The sequence below is a fragment of the Dromiciops gliroides genome, chromosome 1 (assembly GCF_019393635.1).
Source record: "Dromiciops gliroides isolate mDroGli1 chromosome 1, mDroGli1.pri, whole genome shotgun sequence".
NCBI classification, from domain to species: Eukaryota; Metazoa; Chordata; class Mammalia; order Microbiotheria; family Microbiotheriidae; genus Dromiciops; species Dromiciops gliroides.
Window position 1 is genome coordinate 243,905,773 of NC_057861.1, and position 13,334 is coordinate 243,919,106.

Below are 13,334 nucleotides of genomic sequence, written 5' to 3' on the forward strand. Positions count from 1 at the left end.
TTAACAATGCAGATTAAACTTAAAAGTTTACTCTGGTTGTTAAACATTTGCTAGCACACCTCCACATATAGAGGCAAACATAAACTGTTGGGACAATAGCATTATCAGCTGGGGACTATTAGAAAAGGCTTCTTATAGAAAATGGCATTTGAGTTGAACCCTGAAGGGAGTTAGAGATTCTAAGAAATGGAGATGAGGAGGGAGTGCCTTCCAGGCAGAAGAAATAGCCAGTTAAAAAGCAAGTGAAGTGCTCTATGAGAAGAGCAGTAAGGAGGCCATGCCTGACTGGACCATAAAGTACATGAAGGGAAGTACAGGCTAAGGTGCCAGGTTGTATCGGGCTTGAAATGTCACAGGAGTTTTTTATACAGGATGGGCCAAATGTCAAGAAGAGGTCTGATGTTTCAAAAACTTTTTGAAAATTAGTTTTCTTTATTCCCTATATATACTGTATATGATGCTATGGTATTATAAATTAAAAACAAAAAGTGAAGGAGTTATTAAGTCTTGAAACCCCTTCGTGACTTTCAGCCCACCCTGTATTTGAATGTGTTGTGTGGGTAACAGAAAGCCTCTGGAGTTTGCTGGGTATAAGACTAACATGGTCATACCTGTGCCTTTGGCAGCTATGTGAAGGAAATATGTGAGGCTATTTCAATAATCCAGGGTGAGAAATAATGAGGAACAGAACTAGGGGACTTTCTACTATACTATAGACCACACTGACTCCCACTGTAAAAAGGGAGATAAAATGATTATCTGTGCATAGTAGTTGAGAGGTGAGGAAGGCTCTTATATTTTGAAACTTCTCACAATCTAGAGGCTAGCTTCATAAACTGTAGGTCTCGACCACATATGGGGTCATGTAACTGAATGTGAGGGTCAAAAAAAATTTGGCAATAGTTAAAGGTTATGTATACCTATTTTATATACCTATATACCTGGGGTCACACAAAAATTTCTCAGGTGAAAAGGGGTTGAGAGTGGGGAAGAAGTACTTAACTACTCAGATATGTCAATTCTAAACACACATACGCATACACACACACCGATACAAAACTTCAAATTACAGCATATGGCAGAGCCCTGTGAAAATCTAATTAGTTCTGGTTGCCACAGAATTTTCTAAAAGCAACCTTATAAAAGTCTCAAAGATTTTCAACATTGATACGCAATTCAAGTTTAAATCAAACTACACTAAGCAAAAATCTCTTTTCTTTCAAATTTCAGTGATGTGTATTCTTATATAATAAATAGGTCCAAGAAAAAAATATCACTAACTAAAGTCCCACACCCCTGCAGTTAAATTTGAAAGAAAAAAAATCATCTGTTCATTTAAAGTACCTATTCATACTTCTGAATTAAGTTTTTATTAGGATTTACTAGGAAAACTAAAAATGAATAAATAATTAAATATGAATTGGATAATTAGATAGAAATCTATATTCAAAATCATTAGTGCCATGGCTTTTTATTTCTATGAACTCATACTGTACACAAGTAGTTAAACCATGAAGCTACATTTCAACTCTATTCAAAGTTGATCATGGGCCATTATTTTATAAAGTAGCTCACTTTTACAATCCTATGTATTAATACTTTAAGAGCTACTTCATCCTTTAGGAAAAGGTTGGTTTCTGATTCAGCATATGAAGTAAAACTCTGCTCAAATGAATTTAAAAACCAAAACCAAGAGTCTGAACAAAATACTTGGCAAACTTTGTTCCCTGTGATCCAGGATGTTTAGACTGAGACCTTTCCCCAGAAGGATTAAGGGAGAGGGAGTATGTAGATACAGCTAGAGTGACTAATGAATGACTTTAGTCTGGCCCCTGACTCCAAAGGAATTCTATCAGGCCCTACTTTTAGCTGTTATCTGATCCACTCATGGTTGATGTATTCAATGACAAAAACCCAAAAGTACCTCCTAACCGTGTTCATGGCTCTTGATGATTCATTATGCCTTCTATCTTACACTGAAAGCTAGATAGCTAGTGGTTCGCATGACACGTCTGCTCCTGTGGAGGCTATGCAGACATCTTCTGCATCCCAAAAATATAAAAATGGGCCCCTTCTACTGCTCTTCTGGTCCAACAAGCTGCTTGAGCAATCCTGGTTGAGGTCAGAAAATTATGACCCTCAGACACTATTTAGATCATCTTTTCTACTAAAGGTTATATGGAATATACTGATCTGGGTTGTGCTTATACCATGAAAACTCTCCCACTTGAGGTAATATAAAGTACTCCTTTTCTTTGAGGGTCACCACTCTGAAGTGGGCATAGGAGTAATTACAAAATCTGCTTATTATAACGACCCCTCAGGAAATGACAATGCCACTATTCCCTAGTGTATCCTCAGCTAACAGTCTGGCAAGAGCCCTTTAGTCTCCAGTAGGTAATATGGCTTAGAACAAACTTGTGTCTCCCATAGCAGACCCAGGCATTACTTAAAGATAAAAGCAGGAGAGGGCAGGAAATATTAAAATGGCTCAAGAATATTGCTACTACTTGAAGCCAATGGCCTGGCTAGCAGGCAGTCATCAAGTAAAAGAAAGAGAAAAGGCTTGGTGTTGCCAGTCACACTCTCTATCTATATATCCTCCTCATTCCTCTAGAGAAAAGGGTCCAATCTAAATTAAGTAAAACAAGTATATTCTGGACCCTTGTGAGTAATGTAGTTATCTTGCCAAAACAAAACAACGAACAAAAACCCTACAAGTTTACCTATCTATATTTCCCCAGTATGCAATTATTTCTCTAAGGCCCAACTAAGTACACACTATCAAGTGTTGGCTTTGGGAATATACCAGTTATATCACTATATTAACTCTATTAAGTATCTATATGTTAGAAGTTAACCTTGACATGAGAAGACAGGGATTCTTGACCTGCCTTTGAAATATAGAGTAGTGTGGGACAGCTAGGTGGCGCAGTGGATAGAGCACCAGCCCTGGAGTCAGGAGTACCTGAGTTCAAATCCGGCCTCAGGCACTTAACACTTACTAGCTGTGTGACCCTGGGCAAGTCACTTAACCTCAAATTGCCTCACTCAAAAAAAAAAAAAAAAAAGAAATATAGAGTAGTGTGACCATGAGCAAATCACTCATAGTGTCTCAAGCAAATTTCAGAGACAATAAGTTACAAGAGAAAGTTGCTAATGCACACATGGAATGTGTTTTTACACTAAGAGTTCCTGACACAGATGAAATCATACACACACACACACATACACATGATAGTCACATACTCATGCCTTGAGTTTTGCTCTTCTCGATTTAATATAGGAATTAGTACAATTTGGCTCTGAGGCTCCCTTTCAGAGAAAACATAAATCATGTTGCTGCTTTCACAAGTTTCTCCTAGTGCCTTCTCTTCAATTTGTGCTACCATGATGGCAGCAGTGTCAGAACATTTTTTCATCCAGTTTTCCTTTGGGGTAGATGACTACTCTGTCCCAGAAAATCCAGTCACTCAGAATTTGAGGTAGCGGTCCTTCCTGCTACCATGTGTCCAGTAATGAAAAGTATGAGATCCAGGACGATACATGATTTTTTGGTTGATGAACCAGGCCTAGCTGTTGTTGTATCCTACAGGCTCATGAGGCTACTGGAGTCTGTTACTGTGTCATTCCAATGATCTCACTTCCCCCCTGTACCAATAAGTTTCTGACTCAAAGTCTTCTCCTGGACCCTGTGAATCCAACCCAAGGTCTAATCATCCTACCATTAGGCTAATATGTCTTAAAACACTGATAACTAGATTAATGGCACAATTATCAGAAAATAAAATAGTAAACAATTCACAATAAGACTTCTATTGCAAACCAAAATATGAAAGAAAATTATCAAGAGTACAGAAACCTTCCAATTATCCACTAGGAGAGATTCATGAACTTACTAAAAAGGTAGACTATGGTCTCTACAATATCATTATAGTGACTGAAGAATTCATACTGGTTACTACTGTAGAAATGATTGAAGGATTTTTTTTTGTAAACGATCAATTTGTTGCAAAAAGCACAGAACATCAAAAAGAAATATTTCTTTTCAAATGATACCATTGAGAAGAGGTTGTCCTTCATGCACACCCCTCGATAAGACTGCACTGTAAACATCTTCAGGAAATCCAGTCTTGCATAATGTGATTTCACCAGTTGCCTGTATTGGTGCCTGAAATACAAGATAAAATGTGTGTAATAATTGTAACCCCTTCAACTAAGCAACATTCCACTTGGAAAAAAAAAATCTCATTTCTTTTCTGTCTTGTACAAATAACTCCTTTGTTTCTCAATGGCTACAATTAGAACTTTGAGGGCAAAGGGTTAATCTTTTTGATAACTGGAATGGAAAGAACAAATCCCACTTGTCTAGTAAGAGCTAAATACTACACATTCTGGATTCTTCTAACTATTGAACGTTTCAAGTAAAATGCTTATTGAAACTCAAGTGGAATCATAGGGGAAACAAAAACATCTCTCATGCTGTAATAAACCTTGCATTAATCACCACCATGAACTTATTTTTCAATAGGAGGAACAAGTCACTTTAACATTTACTCTTAGAGATTTTATTAGCCATCTAAAATATTTGATTACGGAGGGGTTCTCTGGTTCTACTGTGTACACTGACAAAGGAGATGAAAATTTTCTATGAGAAAAGCAGTACCTACACCAACTCAAACTGATCCCACAAAAATAACATAATTACCCTAATTTTGAAATATGACTACAATAAACAAAACTAAAAGTTCAATTTTCTAATTAAACATACACCTTTCTAAAATATACTTTATATTCTGCCATGGCAACATAATTTGATTTCTAACTTAATGAATCATACAGCATTTATAATGCCTGAGGGAAAATTCTCAAAATTCATAAACAAGTAGCTTTCTTTTTGTTATTACTTTTCCTCTTCCTGGTCTAGTGTTCTTAATGTCCAAAACTGGCTGAAAAATCAGATCTCTAGTACTTTTTCTTTTAGTTACCAATACCTAGCCACAAGTTTTCTTTAACCCACTTTGGCCCAAGCCTGTGTTTATTTAGTAAAATTCTGACAGGGATTTAAGTAACTGAAAGCATTGTGTTTTTTGTGGTTTATGTGATATATATGTATACGTGGCAGGTCTCAGTGAGTTATTTCACTTAAAACATTAAGTACAGTTAAAATTTCAAACAAATTTAATTCAAGCACACATTACCTTATCTACCCTTATTTTGATTAGTAGAAGATCGAGCATATTGTAGTACAGTCCCTCTATAAATTACAAAGTGTGTTTTATTCGAAAAGTTGATTCTAGATTGATTGTTTGGAACTCAAAACACATTTTCCCTCATATGCAGCAGTTAGCCTACCAGGCCAACCAGTAATAGCCTGTTTAACTCATATTTTACCTAAAGAATAGCACTTAATAGAGCAGTGTGTTAACTCAGTGACTGAATAAAAATGCTTCAATAGGAAAATGTAATTGTGTTCCAAATGAGGATGTCTGGGACGTGTATTCATTCTTTACCTGGGCTCTGCCTCATTATGAAAGAAACACTTTGGGGATGGGGGTAAAATACAAGGAAAGAAAAGTTGTGAAAATCTAGAAAGGGTCTAAAGGGAAAATGAGGCAATGAGGAATAAGCAGGACAGAATTCTATCCTTCCCCTCCTTCCTAAATGGTGGTCAGGAGCAGGGGGTAGAGGACAAATGGAGAAACAGATGGCTGACCCACCAAGGTTTTCCTTTTGCATCCCATCTCAGCACACTGCTGCTGGGGAAAACTGAAAAGAAGAGACTAAGACATTGAAGGTAAAGTAGAGGTAGTAGAGTTGTAGCCAAAGGCCCAGGACAGAGTACAGCAATGAGAGGGATACAGGTGGCTGGCAACCCCCTAACCTGGAATGGCTATTCCCACCTGAGGGATGGATACAAGGAGTGTGTTTGTAAGCTGAGGACTATGTTATTAATTAAAGTCTGCACTTCTGAAAGTATTCCCATTGTTAAAGAGAAAAATCAATTCTGAATTCCTTTAAATCATATTATACTGTCTCTGTATGTTTTACATCTCAGGAAAACCAAGAACTTCTGCTAAATTTGATTCCTCATCTGTGAAATGGGCTATTAGAACAATGTCTACTTTATAAGGATCAATGAGAATGAAAACAAAGCAAAAGGTTAAATAAGTGTTGGCTATTACTATTATGAGAACCAGAATAGCTTAGTGGATAATGAGTTGTGGTTTTGCATTCTAAGACTGGATTCAAAAAACTGCCTTGGACGAATAGAGACAATGAGACCCTATGCAAGTTCCTTAAACTCTCAATGGTGCTCTCAAAGACCAAATAAGAGAGCAGGTGTTGATCTGTACTGGTTGAGACAGTGCTATCACCGGCAGTTTCTTATATGAAGAAAATCACAGACCTATCCCCAAAATGCACTGTTGTTGTCATCACCATCGTCGTCATCATCATCAATAGATGATGTTACAAGGCCACTTAAATAATGACTGACATTTATATAATATTATACCTTTGTATAGATTTAGAGCCAACAAGGCATTGGGAATCATCCATTCCAACACTCTCATTTTACAGATGAGAAAACTGAGGTCTGGAAAGGTTGTGACTTATTTGCATAAGGTATCATACCATGTAGTAAATAGTGAAATAGAAATTTAGCCTAAGGGGACAGCTAGGTGGCCAGTGGATAAAGTACCGGCCCTGGATTCAGGAGGACCTAAGTTCAAATCCAGCCTCAGACACTTGACACTTACTAGCTGTGTGACTCTGGGCAGGTTGCTTAACCCTCATTGCCCCAAGCAAAAAAAAAAAAAAAAAAAGCAAAAGAAATGTTCTGCCTAAATGTTCTGCCTCTAGATCTAATACTTTTATCTCCTCTGCTAGAAGGCAAGGTACAAGCCATCAAAGATTGTGAAAACTAAATATAAAGTGTTGCAGGAGTCTTAGTGTACTTTTGAGCCTAAATAGCTCAAATAGTCATTATTAATAGCTTTAAACTGCACTAAGACTTTTGGGACATGCTGTATGAGACAAGGAAACTGATACTGACACAAACTAACACAGAACTACACACAAGGAGCAAGTCTCCATTAAAGAAAGTCTCAGTCTATATGAAAAATAGAAAACTCTCAATGTTGGAAGAATAGATGAAGAAACTTAAAGGTCTACTTAGTGATGTTGGGGTCAAGGTCTACTTCATTCTGAATAACAATCATCATTATTCTTTCATTAAAATTCTACTCTAAATGCCATCTTGGCACAAAGATGACCCAGGGATCTGAAAAGCTAATCAGTCAGTCAACAAGCATTTATTAAACGCCTTCTTAGTGTCATGCAATGCTAAATGCTATGCTCTCAGGAAGCTCACAGTTGTGTAGGGGAGACAAGACACAACTATACGCAAACAAGAGATATACAGGAAAAAGTCCAGCTAATCAACTGATGGGAGGCACTAGCACTAAGAGAGATTGGGAATGGCTTCTTACAGAAACTGGGGAGGGGGGACTTAAAGAAAGCCAGGAGGCAGAGATGAGAAGGGAGAGCACTGCAGGCATGAGGGACAGCCAGTGAAAATACCCACTCAGGTATAGAGAAGAGACCAGTGGCCCTGGACCTGGGGGGGGGGGGGAAGGGTAAAAAAGTGTAAGAAAACTAGAAAGACTTGGGCAGCTAGGTGGCGCAGTGGATAAAGCACCAGCCCTGGATTCAGGAGGACCTGAGTTCAAATCCAGCCTGACACTTGACACTTACTAGCTGTGTGTCCCTGGGCAAGTCACTTAACCCTCATTGTCCCACAGAAAAAAAAGAGACTAGAAAGAATAGAAAGATAGGAGGGAGAACAGTTATAAATGGCTTTACAAGTCAAACAGAGGGTTTGTATTTGATCCTGGAGGTGACAGGGAACCGCTGGAGTTTATTGAATGGGGAAATGGTGGGGGATTGGGGGGAGTGACATGGTCAGGCCCAAACTTCAGGGAGATCAATTTGAGAGCTAAGCAGAGGAATGGAGTGAGGGGAGATTTGAGGGCAGGGATACTATAGTGCCAGCATAAGGTTATGAGGGTCTGTAAGAGTGGTAGTATCAGAGGAGAGAAGGGGGCATATGCCAAAGATGTCATGAAAGTACAATCAACAGGACTTGGCGACAAACTGGATACCAGGGGATGAGAGTGAGAATTCCCAGGTGACACCTAAACTGGGAGCCTTGGTAACTGGGAGCATGGCAATGTCCTCTAATTTTAGTGCACTGGTACACCTTTAACAATCAGCTTCTCCCTCCAAAAATATGCACAAGGACACACTTTTAAGTTTAATCTGAATTATTGATATTTTCTCTATTACTTTCTTCGACCCAGACAATCAATAATCAACAAATTAAGTCCTGATTCAAAGTATTTGACTATTTCCATTAACAATTCTGCCCATTTCCATTTAACTGCTTGAACTGACTCCAATACACCTTTGCTTCTATGGTGAAGTTGTGAAGAGAGAGGAGTTTGGAGGGAAAGATGTGCTCAGTTACAGATGTGTTGAGTTTCAGATATGCTGGGGATAACCAGTTCAAAATGTCCAATGAGCAGTGGGAGATTCAAATCTGGAAGTCAGGAAAGACATTAGGTCTGGACAAATATATCTGAGAATCAATCATCAGTGTAGAGATGAAAATTAAATCCATCAGAGCTGACAAGATCACCAAGTAAACAGCACAGAGGGAGAAAAGACCAGAGGACAGAGTCCCAGGAGATATCCATTGGCAGGCATGGCTTGGACAAAGATCCATCGAAAAAACTGAGGAATAGTCAGACAGGTGCAAGGAGAGCACAAGTTTTGCCTGATCCTGGAAAGGTGCAAAGGCCTTCAATAAGGACCCAATAATAAACAAGCACTTGAGGGGTTCAACACCAGAAGTTTGGCTACCTGGCAATAGATTTCATAAGTCAAAATTCATATGGTAACACAGGAGGGAGCAGAATCTATGTCAATAGCAGAAGTGCCCAATACTGATAAAAGCAGAGAATATTTAAATATTAATATAGTTTTTATATTATTTTACAGCTTTCACAATGATCTTCCATAAATTATGTGAGCTGCGGGCAAGTGTCAGGGGTTTTTTTAATGATTTTAAAATCCAGAAAGGAAGTATAGATATGAGAAAAGTACGAGAATTTGGCAAAGAAGGAGCAATATCCAGAGAGATGATGAACATGAAGTGCCCCTATCTCCTCTACACACACCCCATTACCCTTCAATCCACCAAGCTTCCAAACTGATATTCCTAAAGCATAAGTCTGGCCATGTCATTCCTTAAGAAACTACTGAAGCTGTTACCTATTGCATGTAAGAGAATATGAAAACTTCTCTGCTGGACGTCAAGCTTTTCAGTCTGGCTCCAGGATAGTTACACATTACTCCCTCTCATTCACTCTTTACTCTAGTCAAACCAGATTACTAGCCATTCCCCACACAGAACCCATCAACTCCCATCTCTGTGACTTTGCATATGGTGCCTTCTACTCTAACCATCCCCTAATACTTGGAATGTTCTCCCTTCTCACTTTTGCTTCTTAGAATCTCTATCTTCCTTCAAATGTAAGCTCAGGTCTTTGAGAACAAAGGACAAACAACATCAATAAGGTCCACCTCTTTCATGGGACCTTTTAGATTCCCTTGTTAATACTGTCCTCCTATCACTATGTGTATGTATGTATATATCCATATATATGCATATATATTTAATTACATACATATGTATATATTTAATATACACATATATGTGTATATATTTAAATATATTATGCATTACTTAAAAGTGAATGAGTTTTATCCCAATGAGACAGTCTCATTTTTTAATTCTTTTCCCCAGCTCCTGGCACAGAAACTGAAAAACAGCAGTCACTTAATTAATGGTATTGATCTTTGATAGATGCTTATTCCATCATAGTCAGGGGAAAAAAATTCTTTGTATGAGAATTTTCTTTTATGAAGTTAAAAAAACCATATAATAGCTTTAAGACATAATCTGGGGCAGCTAGGTGGCACAGTAGATAAAGCACCGGCCCTGGATTCAGGAAGACCCGAGTTCAAATCCGGTCTCAGACACTTGACACTTACTATCTGTGTGACCCAGGGCAAGTCACAACCCCCACTGCCCTGCAAAAAAAAAAAAAAAAGACATAATCTACATGCTACTAAAAAAAGTGACCAAACCCTATAATTTTGCATTTTACTAAGCTAAAGTTTTTCATATCTCCCAAGTGTCAAGTTCCTTTCACATCAAGTAACCAAGTAACAATAACAACACAACAACAGACATCTATGTAATCTATTCAACTTTGAAAAACGCTATACAAAACATCTCATCTGAGTTTCACAATAAGACTAAAAGTAAAGACTAGAAAAGTATTCCCATTTTATAGATAAGAATGCCAAGGCTCAGAAAGATTGTGATTTTATTTGCCAGTGGTCACTGAGTTTAATAAATGACCAAAGTTAAATGTGAAGTCAAGTCTACTTGATTCCAAGTCCAGGACTCCAATAGGATATAATTTTAATGAAAGCACATAGAATTTTAAAACAATGATTTTTTAAAAGTTACATTTTTCATACTTTGCACTAATTGATAAAAAAAAAAGTTTCCCTACTTTAATCCACGTTTCTGTGGACACGTATAGGATTCCACACAATTCAAGTTCCCAGTCTGTGAAATTCATGTATTTCCTTAACATTCTTCATGTTCACTTTTAAAATTCCGAGCTCCTTGTCCTCCTTGCCCATGGAAAATATGTTCACAAAATACTCTATTTCGTGATTCTTCCACAAACTGAATATTCCCACAAAGACTAACCCCTAAACTTAATCTCTGCCCCCAATTTTACATATTCTAATTTAAATTTCTCTATTTGAATTAGGCTTAGGTTTATTGGAGACCAAATAAAATGAACTCACTCACTTTAAGACACATATGTATAAATATATTGAGAAAAAAAGGGGAAGGGGCAGACGAAGAAATATTATACTGTTTTCCACAGGCATCCAGGTGCTACAATGAAAAGAGGGCTGCACATGTATTTAAAAACATCAAACTTCAAATCTGGCCTCAGGTACAACCCTGGGAAAGTCACTTAACCTATGTGTCCCTCATCTTCCTCAACTCTACAATGGGAGTCACAGGAGCACCTACCTCATAGGGTTGTTGTGAGTATCAAATAAGAAAACACCTGTAAAAATGATTAGCACAGTGCCTGATACATGGTAGGTGCTTAATAAATGTTGGTTCCCTTCCTTTTCTCTCCCCACCTCCAGACTCTCAATATAATTTCATTAAAGAATTTTCTCCTCTATTCCTTTTAAGTTAATCAAGAGGGGCAGCTAGGTGGTGCAGTTGATGGAGCACCAGTCGTGAAGTCAGGAGGACCTGAGTTCAAATCCAACCTCAGACACTTAACACTTACTAGCTGTGTGACCCTAGGCAAGTCACTTATCCCCAATTGCTTCACCAGCCCCACCCCAAGTTACTCAAGAAAAAAGCAGCAGCATTTTGTGGATAGAGAACTGGCCTCAAAAGCAGAACAAACCTAGGTTCAAATCCTGGCTATGACACATATCGACAGTGTTAACCTGGACCAGTCACTTCACATGTCAGAGCAGTAGACAACTTGCTAAGACTAGAAAGCTGTGGAGAATGTACTGACCTCATTAGTAGAGTGAAATTCCTTAGTTAAGAGTTCCCTAATCCAATGAAATGATTGTCTAGATCCTAACCTTAAGGTATCTAGAACATTGAGACTATCATAGAAAAATTAAACCTCCTGCTCATTGTTTAGCTGTGCCTTAACAACAAATTTGCTTTATGAATTTAGGGTTACGATCAAAGAACATACCAATGCCACTACTAGGTCAATATCACAAAAACATCGAGAGAGAGAGAGAGAGAGAGAGAGAGAGAGAGAGAGAGGGGGGGGGGGGGAGGGAGAGAGAGAGAGGAGAGAGAGAGAGAGAGAGAGAGAGAGAGGGAGAGAGAGAGAGAGAGAGAGAGAGAGAGAGAGAGAGAGAGAGAGAGAGAGAGGAGAGAGAGAGGGAGAGAGAGAGAGAGAGAGAGAGAGAGAGAGAGAGAGAGAGAGAGAGAGAGGGAGAGAGAGAGAGAGAGGGAGAGAGAGAGAGGGAGAGAGAGGGGAGAGAGAGGGGGAGAGAGAGAGAGAGAGAGAGAGAGAGAGAGAGAGAGAGAGAGAGAGGGGAGAGAGAGAGAGGGAGAGAGAGAGAGAGAGAGAGAGAGAGAGAGGGGGGGGGGAGAGAGAGAGAGAGAGAGAGAGCGGGAGGGGAGGGAGAGAGAGAGAGAGAGAGAGGGGGGGGGGGAGAGAGAGAGAGAGAGGGAGAGAGAGAGAGGGGGAGAGAGAGAGAGAGGGGGGGGGGGGAGAGAGAGAGAGAGAGAGAGGGAGAGAGAGAGAGAGAGAGAGAGAGAGAGAGAGAGAGAGAGAGAGAGAGAGAAGGGGACCTATTTGGGCAAAAGTATTTATAGCAGCTCTTTTTATGAGAGCTAAGAATTGGATATTGAAGAAATACCCATAGATTAGGGAATGGCTAAAACAAACTGTGGCATACAGTTGTGATGGAATATTACTATGCTATAAGAAATGAGAAACAGAATGATTTCAAAAAAAACCTGGAAAGACTTCCACGAACTGATGCAAAATGAAGTGAATAGAACCAGGAGAACGTTGTACACAGTAACAGCAATATTGTTCAGTAAAGAACTATGAATGATTTAGCTATTCTCAGCAATACAATGATCCAAGACAATCACAAAGGACTAATAATGAAGCATACTATCTTCCTCCAGAGAAAGAACTGATATTGCTTGAATACAGACTGAACTATGCTATTTTTCTCTTTCGTTCTTCTTTTATTCGAGTCTGTGTACAAAATGAATAATATGCAAATGTGTTACATAATTGTGCATGTGTAACCTATAGCTGATTGCTTACCATCTCAGGGAGGGGGAACAGAAGGGAGGGAAGGATAGAAATAGAAACTCAACACTGAAAAAAGAAACCAAATATTTTAAAAAATTGTTTTAACATGTAATGGGGGGATTATATATATGTGTGTGACACACACATATAAGGAACATACCAAATTCAAAAAGCAGTAATCAACTTTTCCACAGAAAACTAAGCAGTAACATACGTACTCTGTGTATCATAAGCCAATATTTTACCAAACCCAAGTTTAATGGTTTCATTATTGGGGATAAGTAAATCTATTATTCCTCTGTAACTTTAGAAAGGGCTCTAACTCACTTTCCATAAATTTAAGCATTTATCAGAGAA

At 38.5% G+C, this 13,334-nt stretch overlaps 1 protein-coding gene across 1 annotated transcript in view; it reads right to left on the reverse strand.

The window, feature by feature from the left end:
• CDH2 (cadherin 2) overlaps nucleotides 1-13,334 on the reverse strand; it is a 264,972-nt gene that overhangs the window by 229,488 nt on the left and 22,150 nt on the right. Inside the window, 1 exon segment of the mRNA XM_043993604.1 lies at nucleotides 4,060-4,171. Coding sequence (XP_043849539.1) covers nucleotides 4,060-4,171 — 112 coding nt within the window.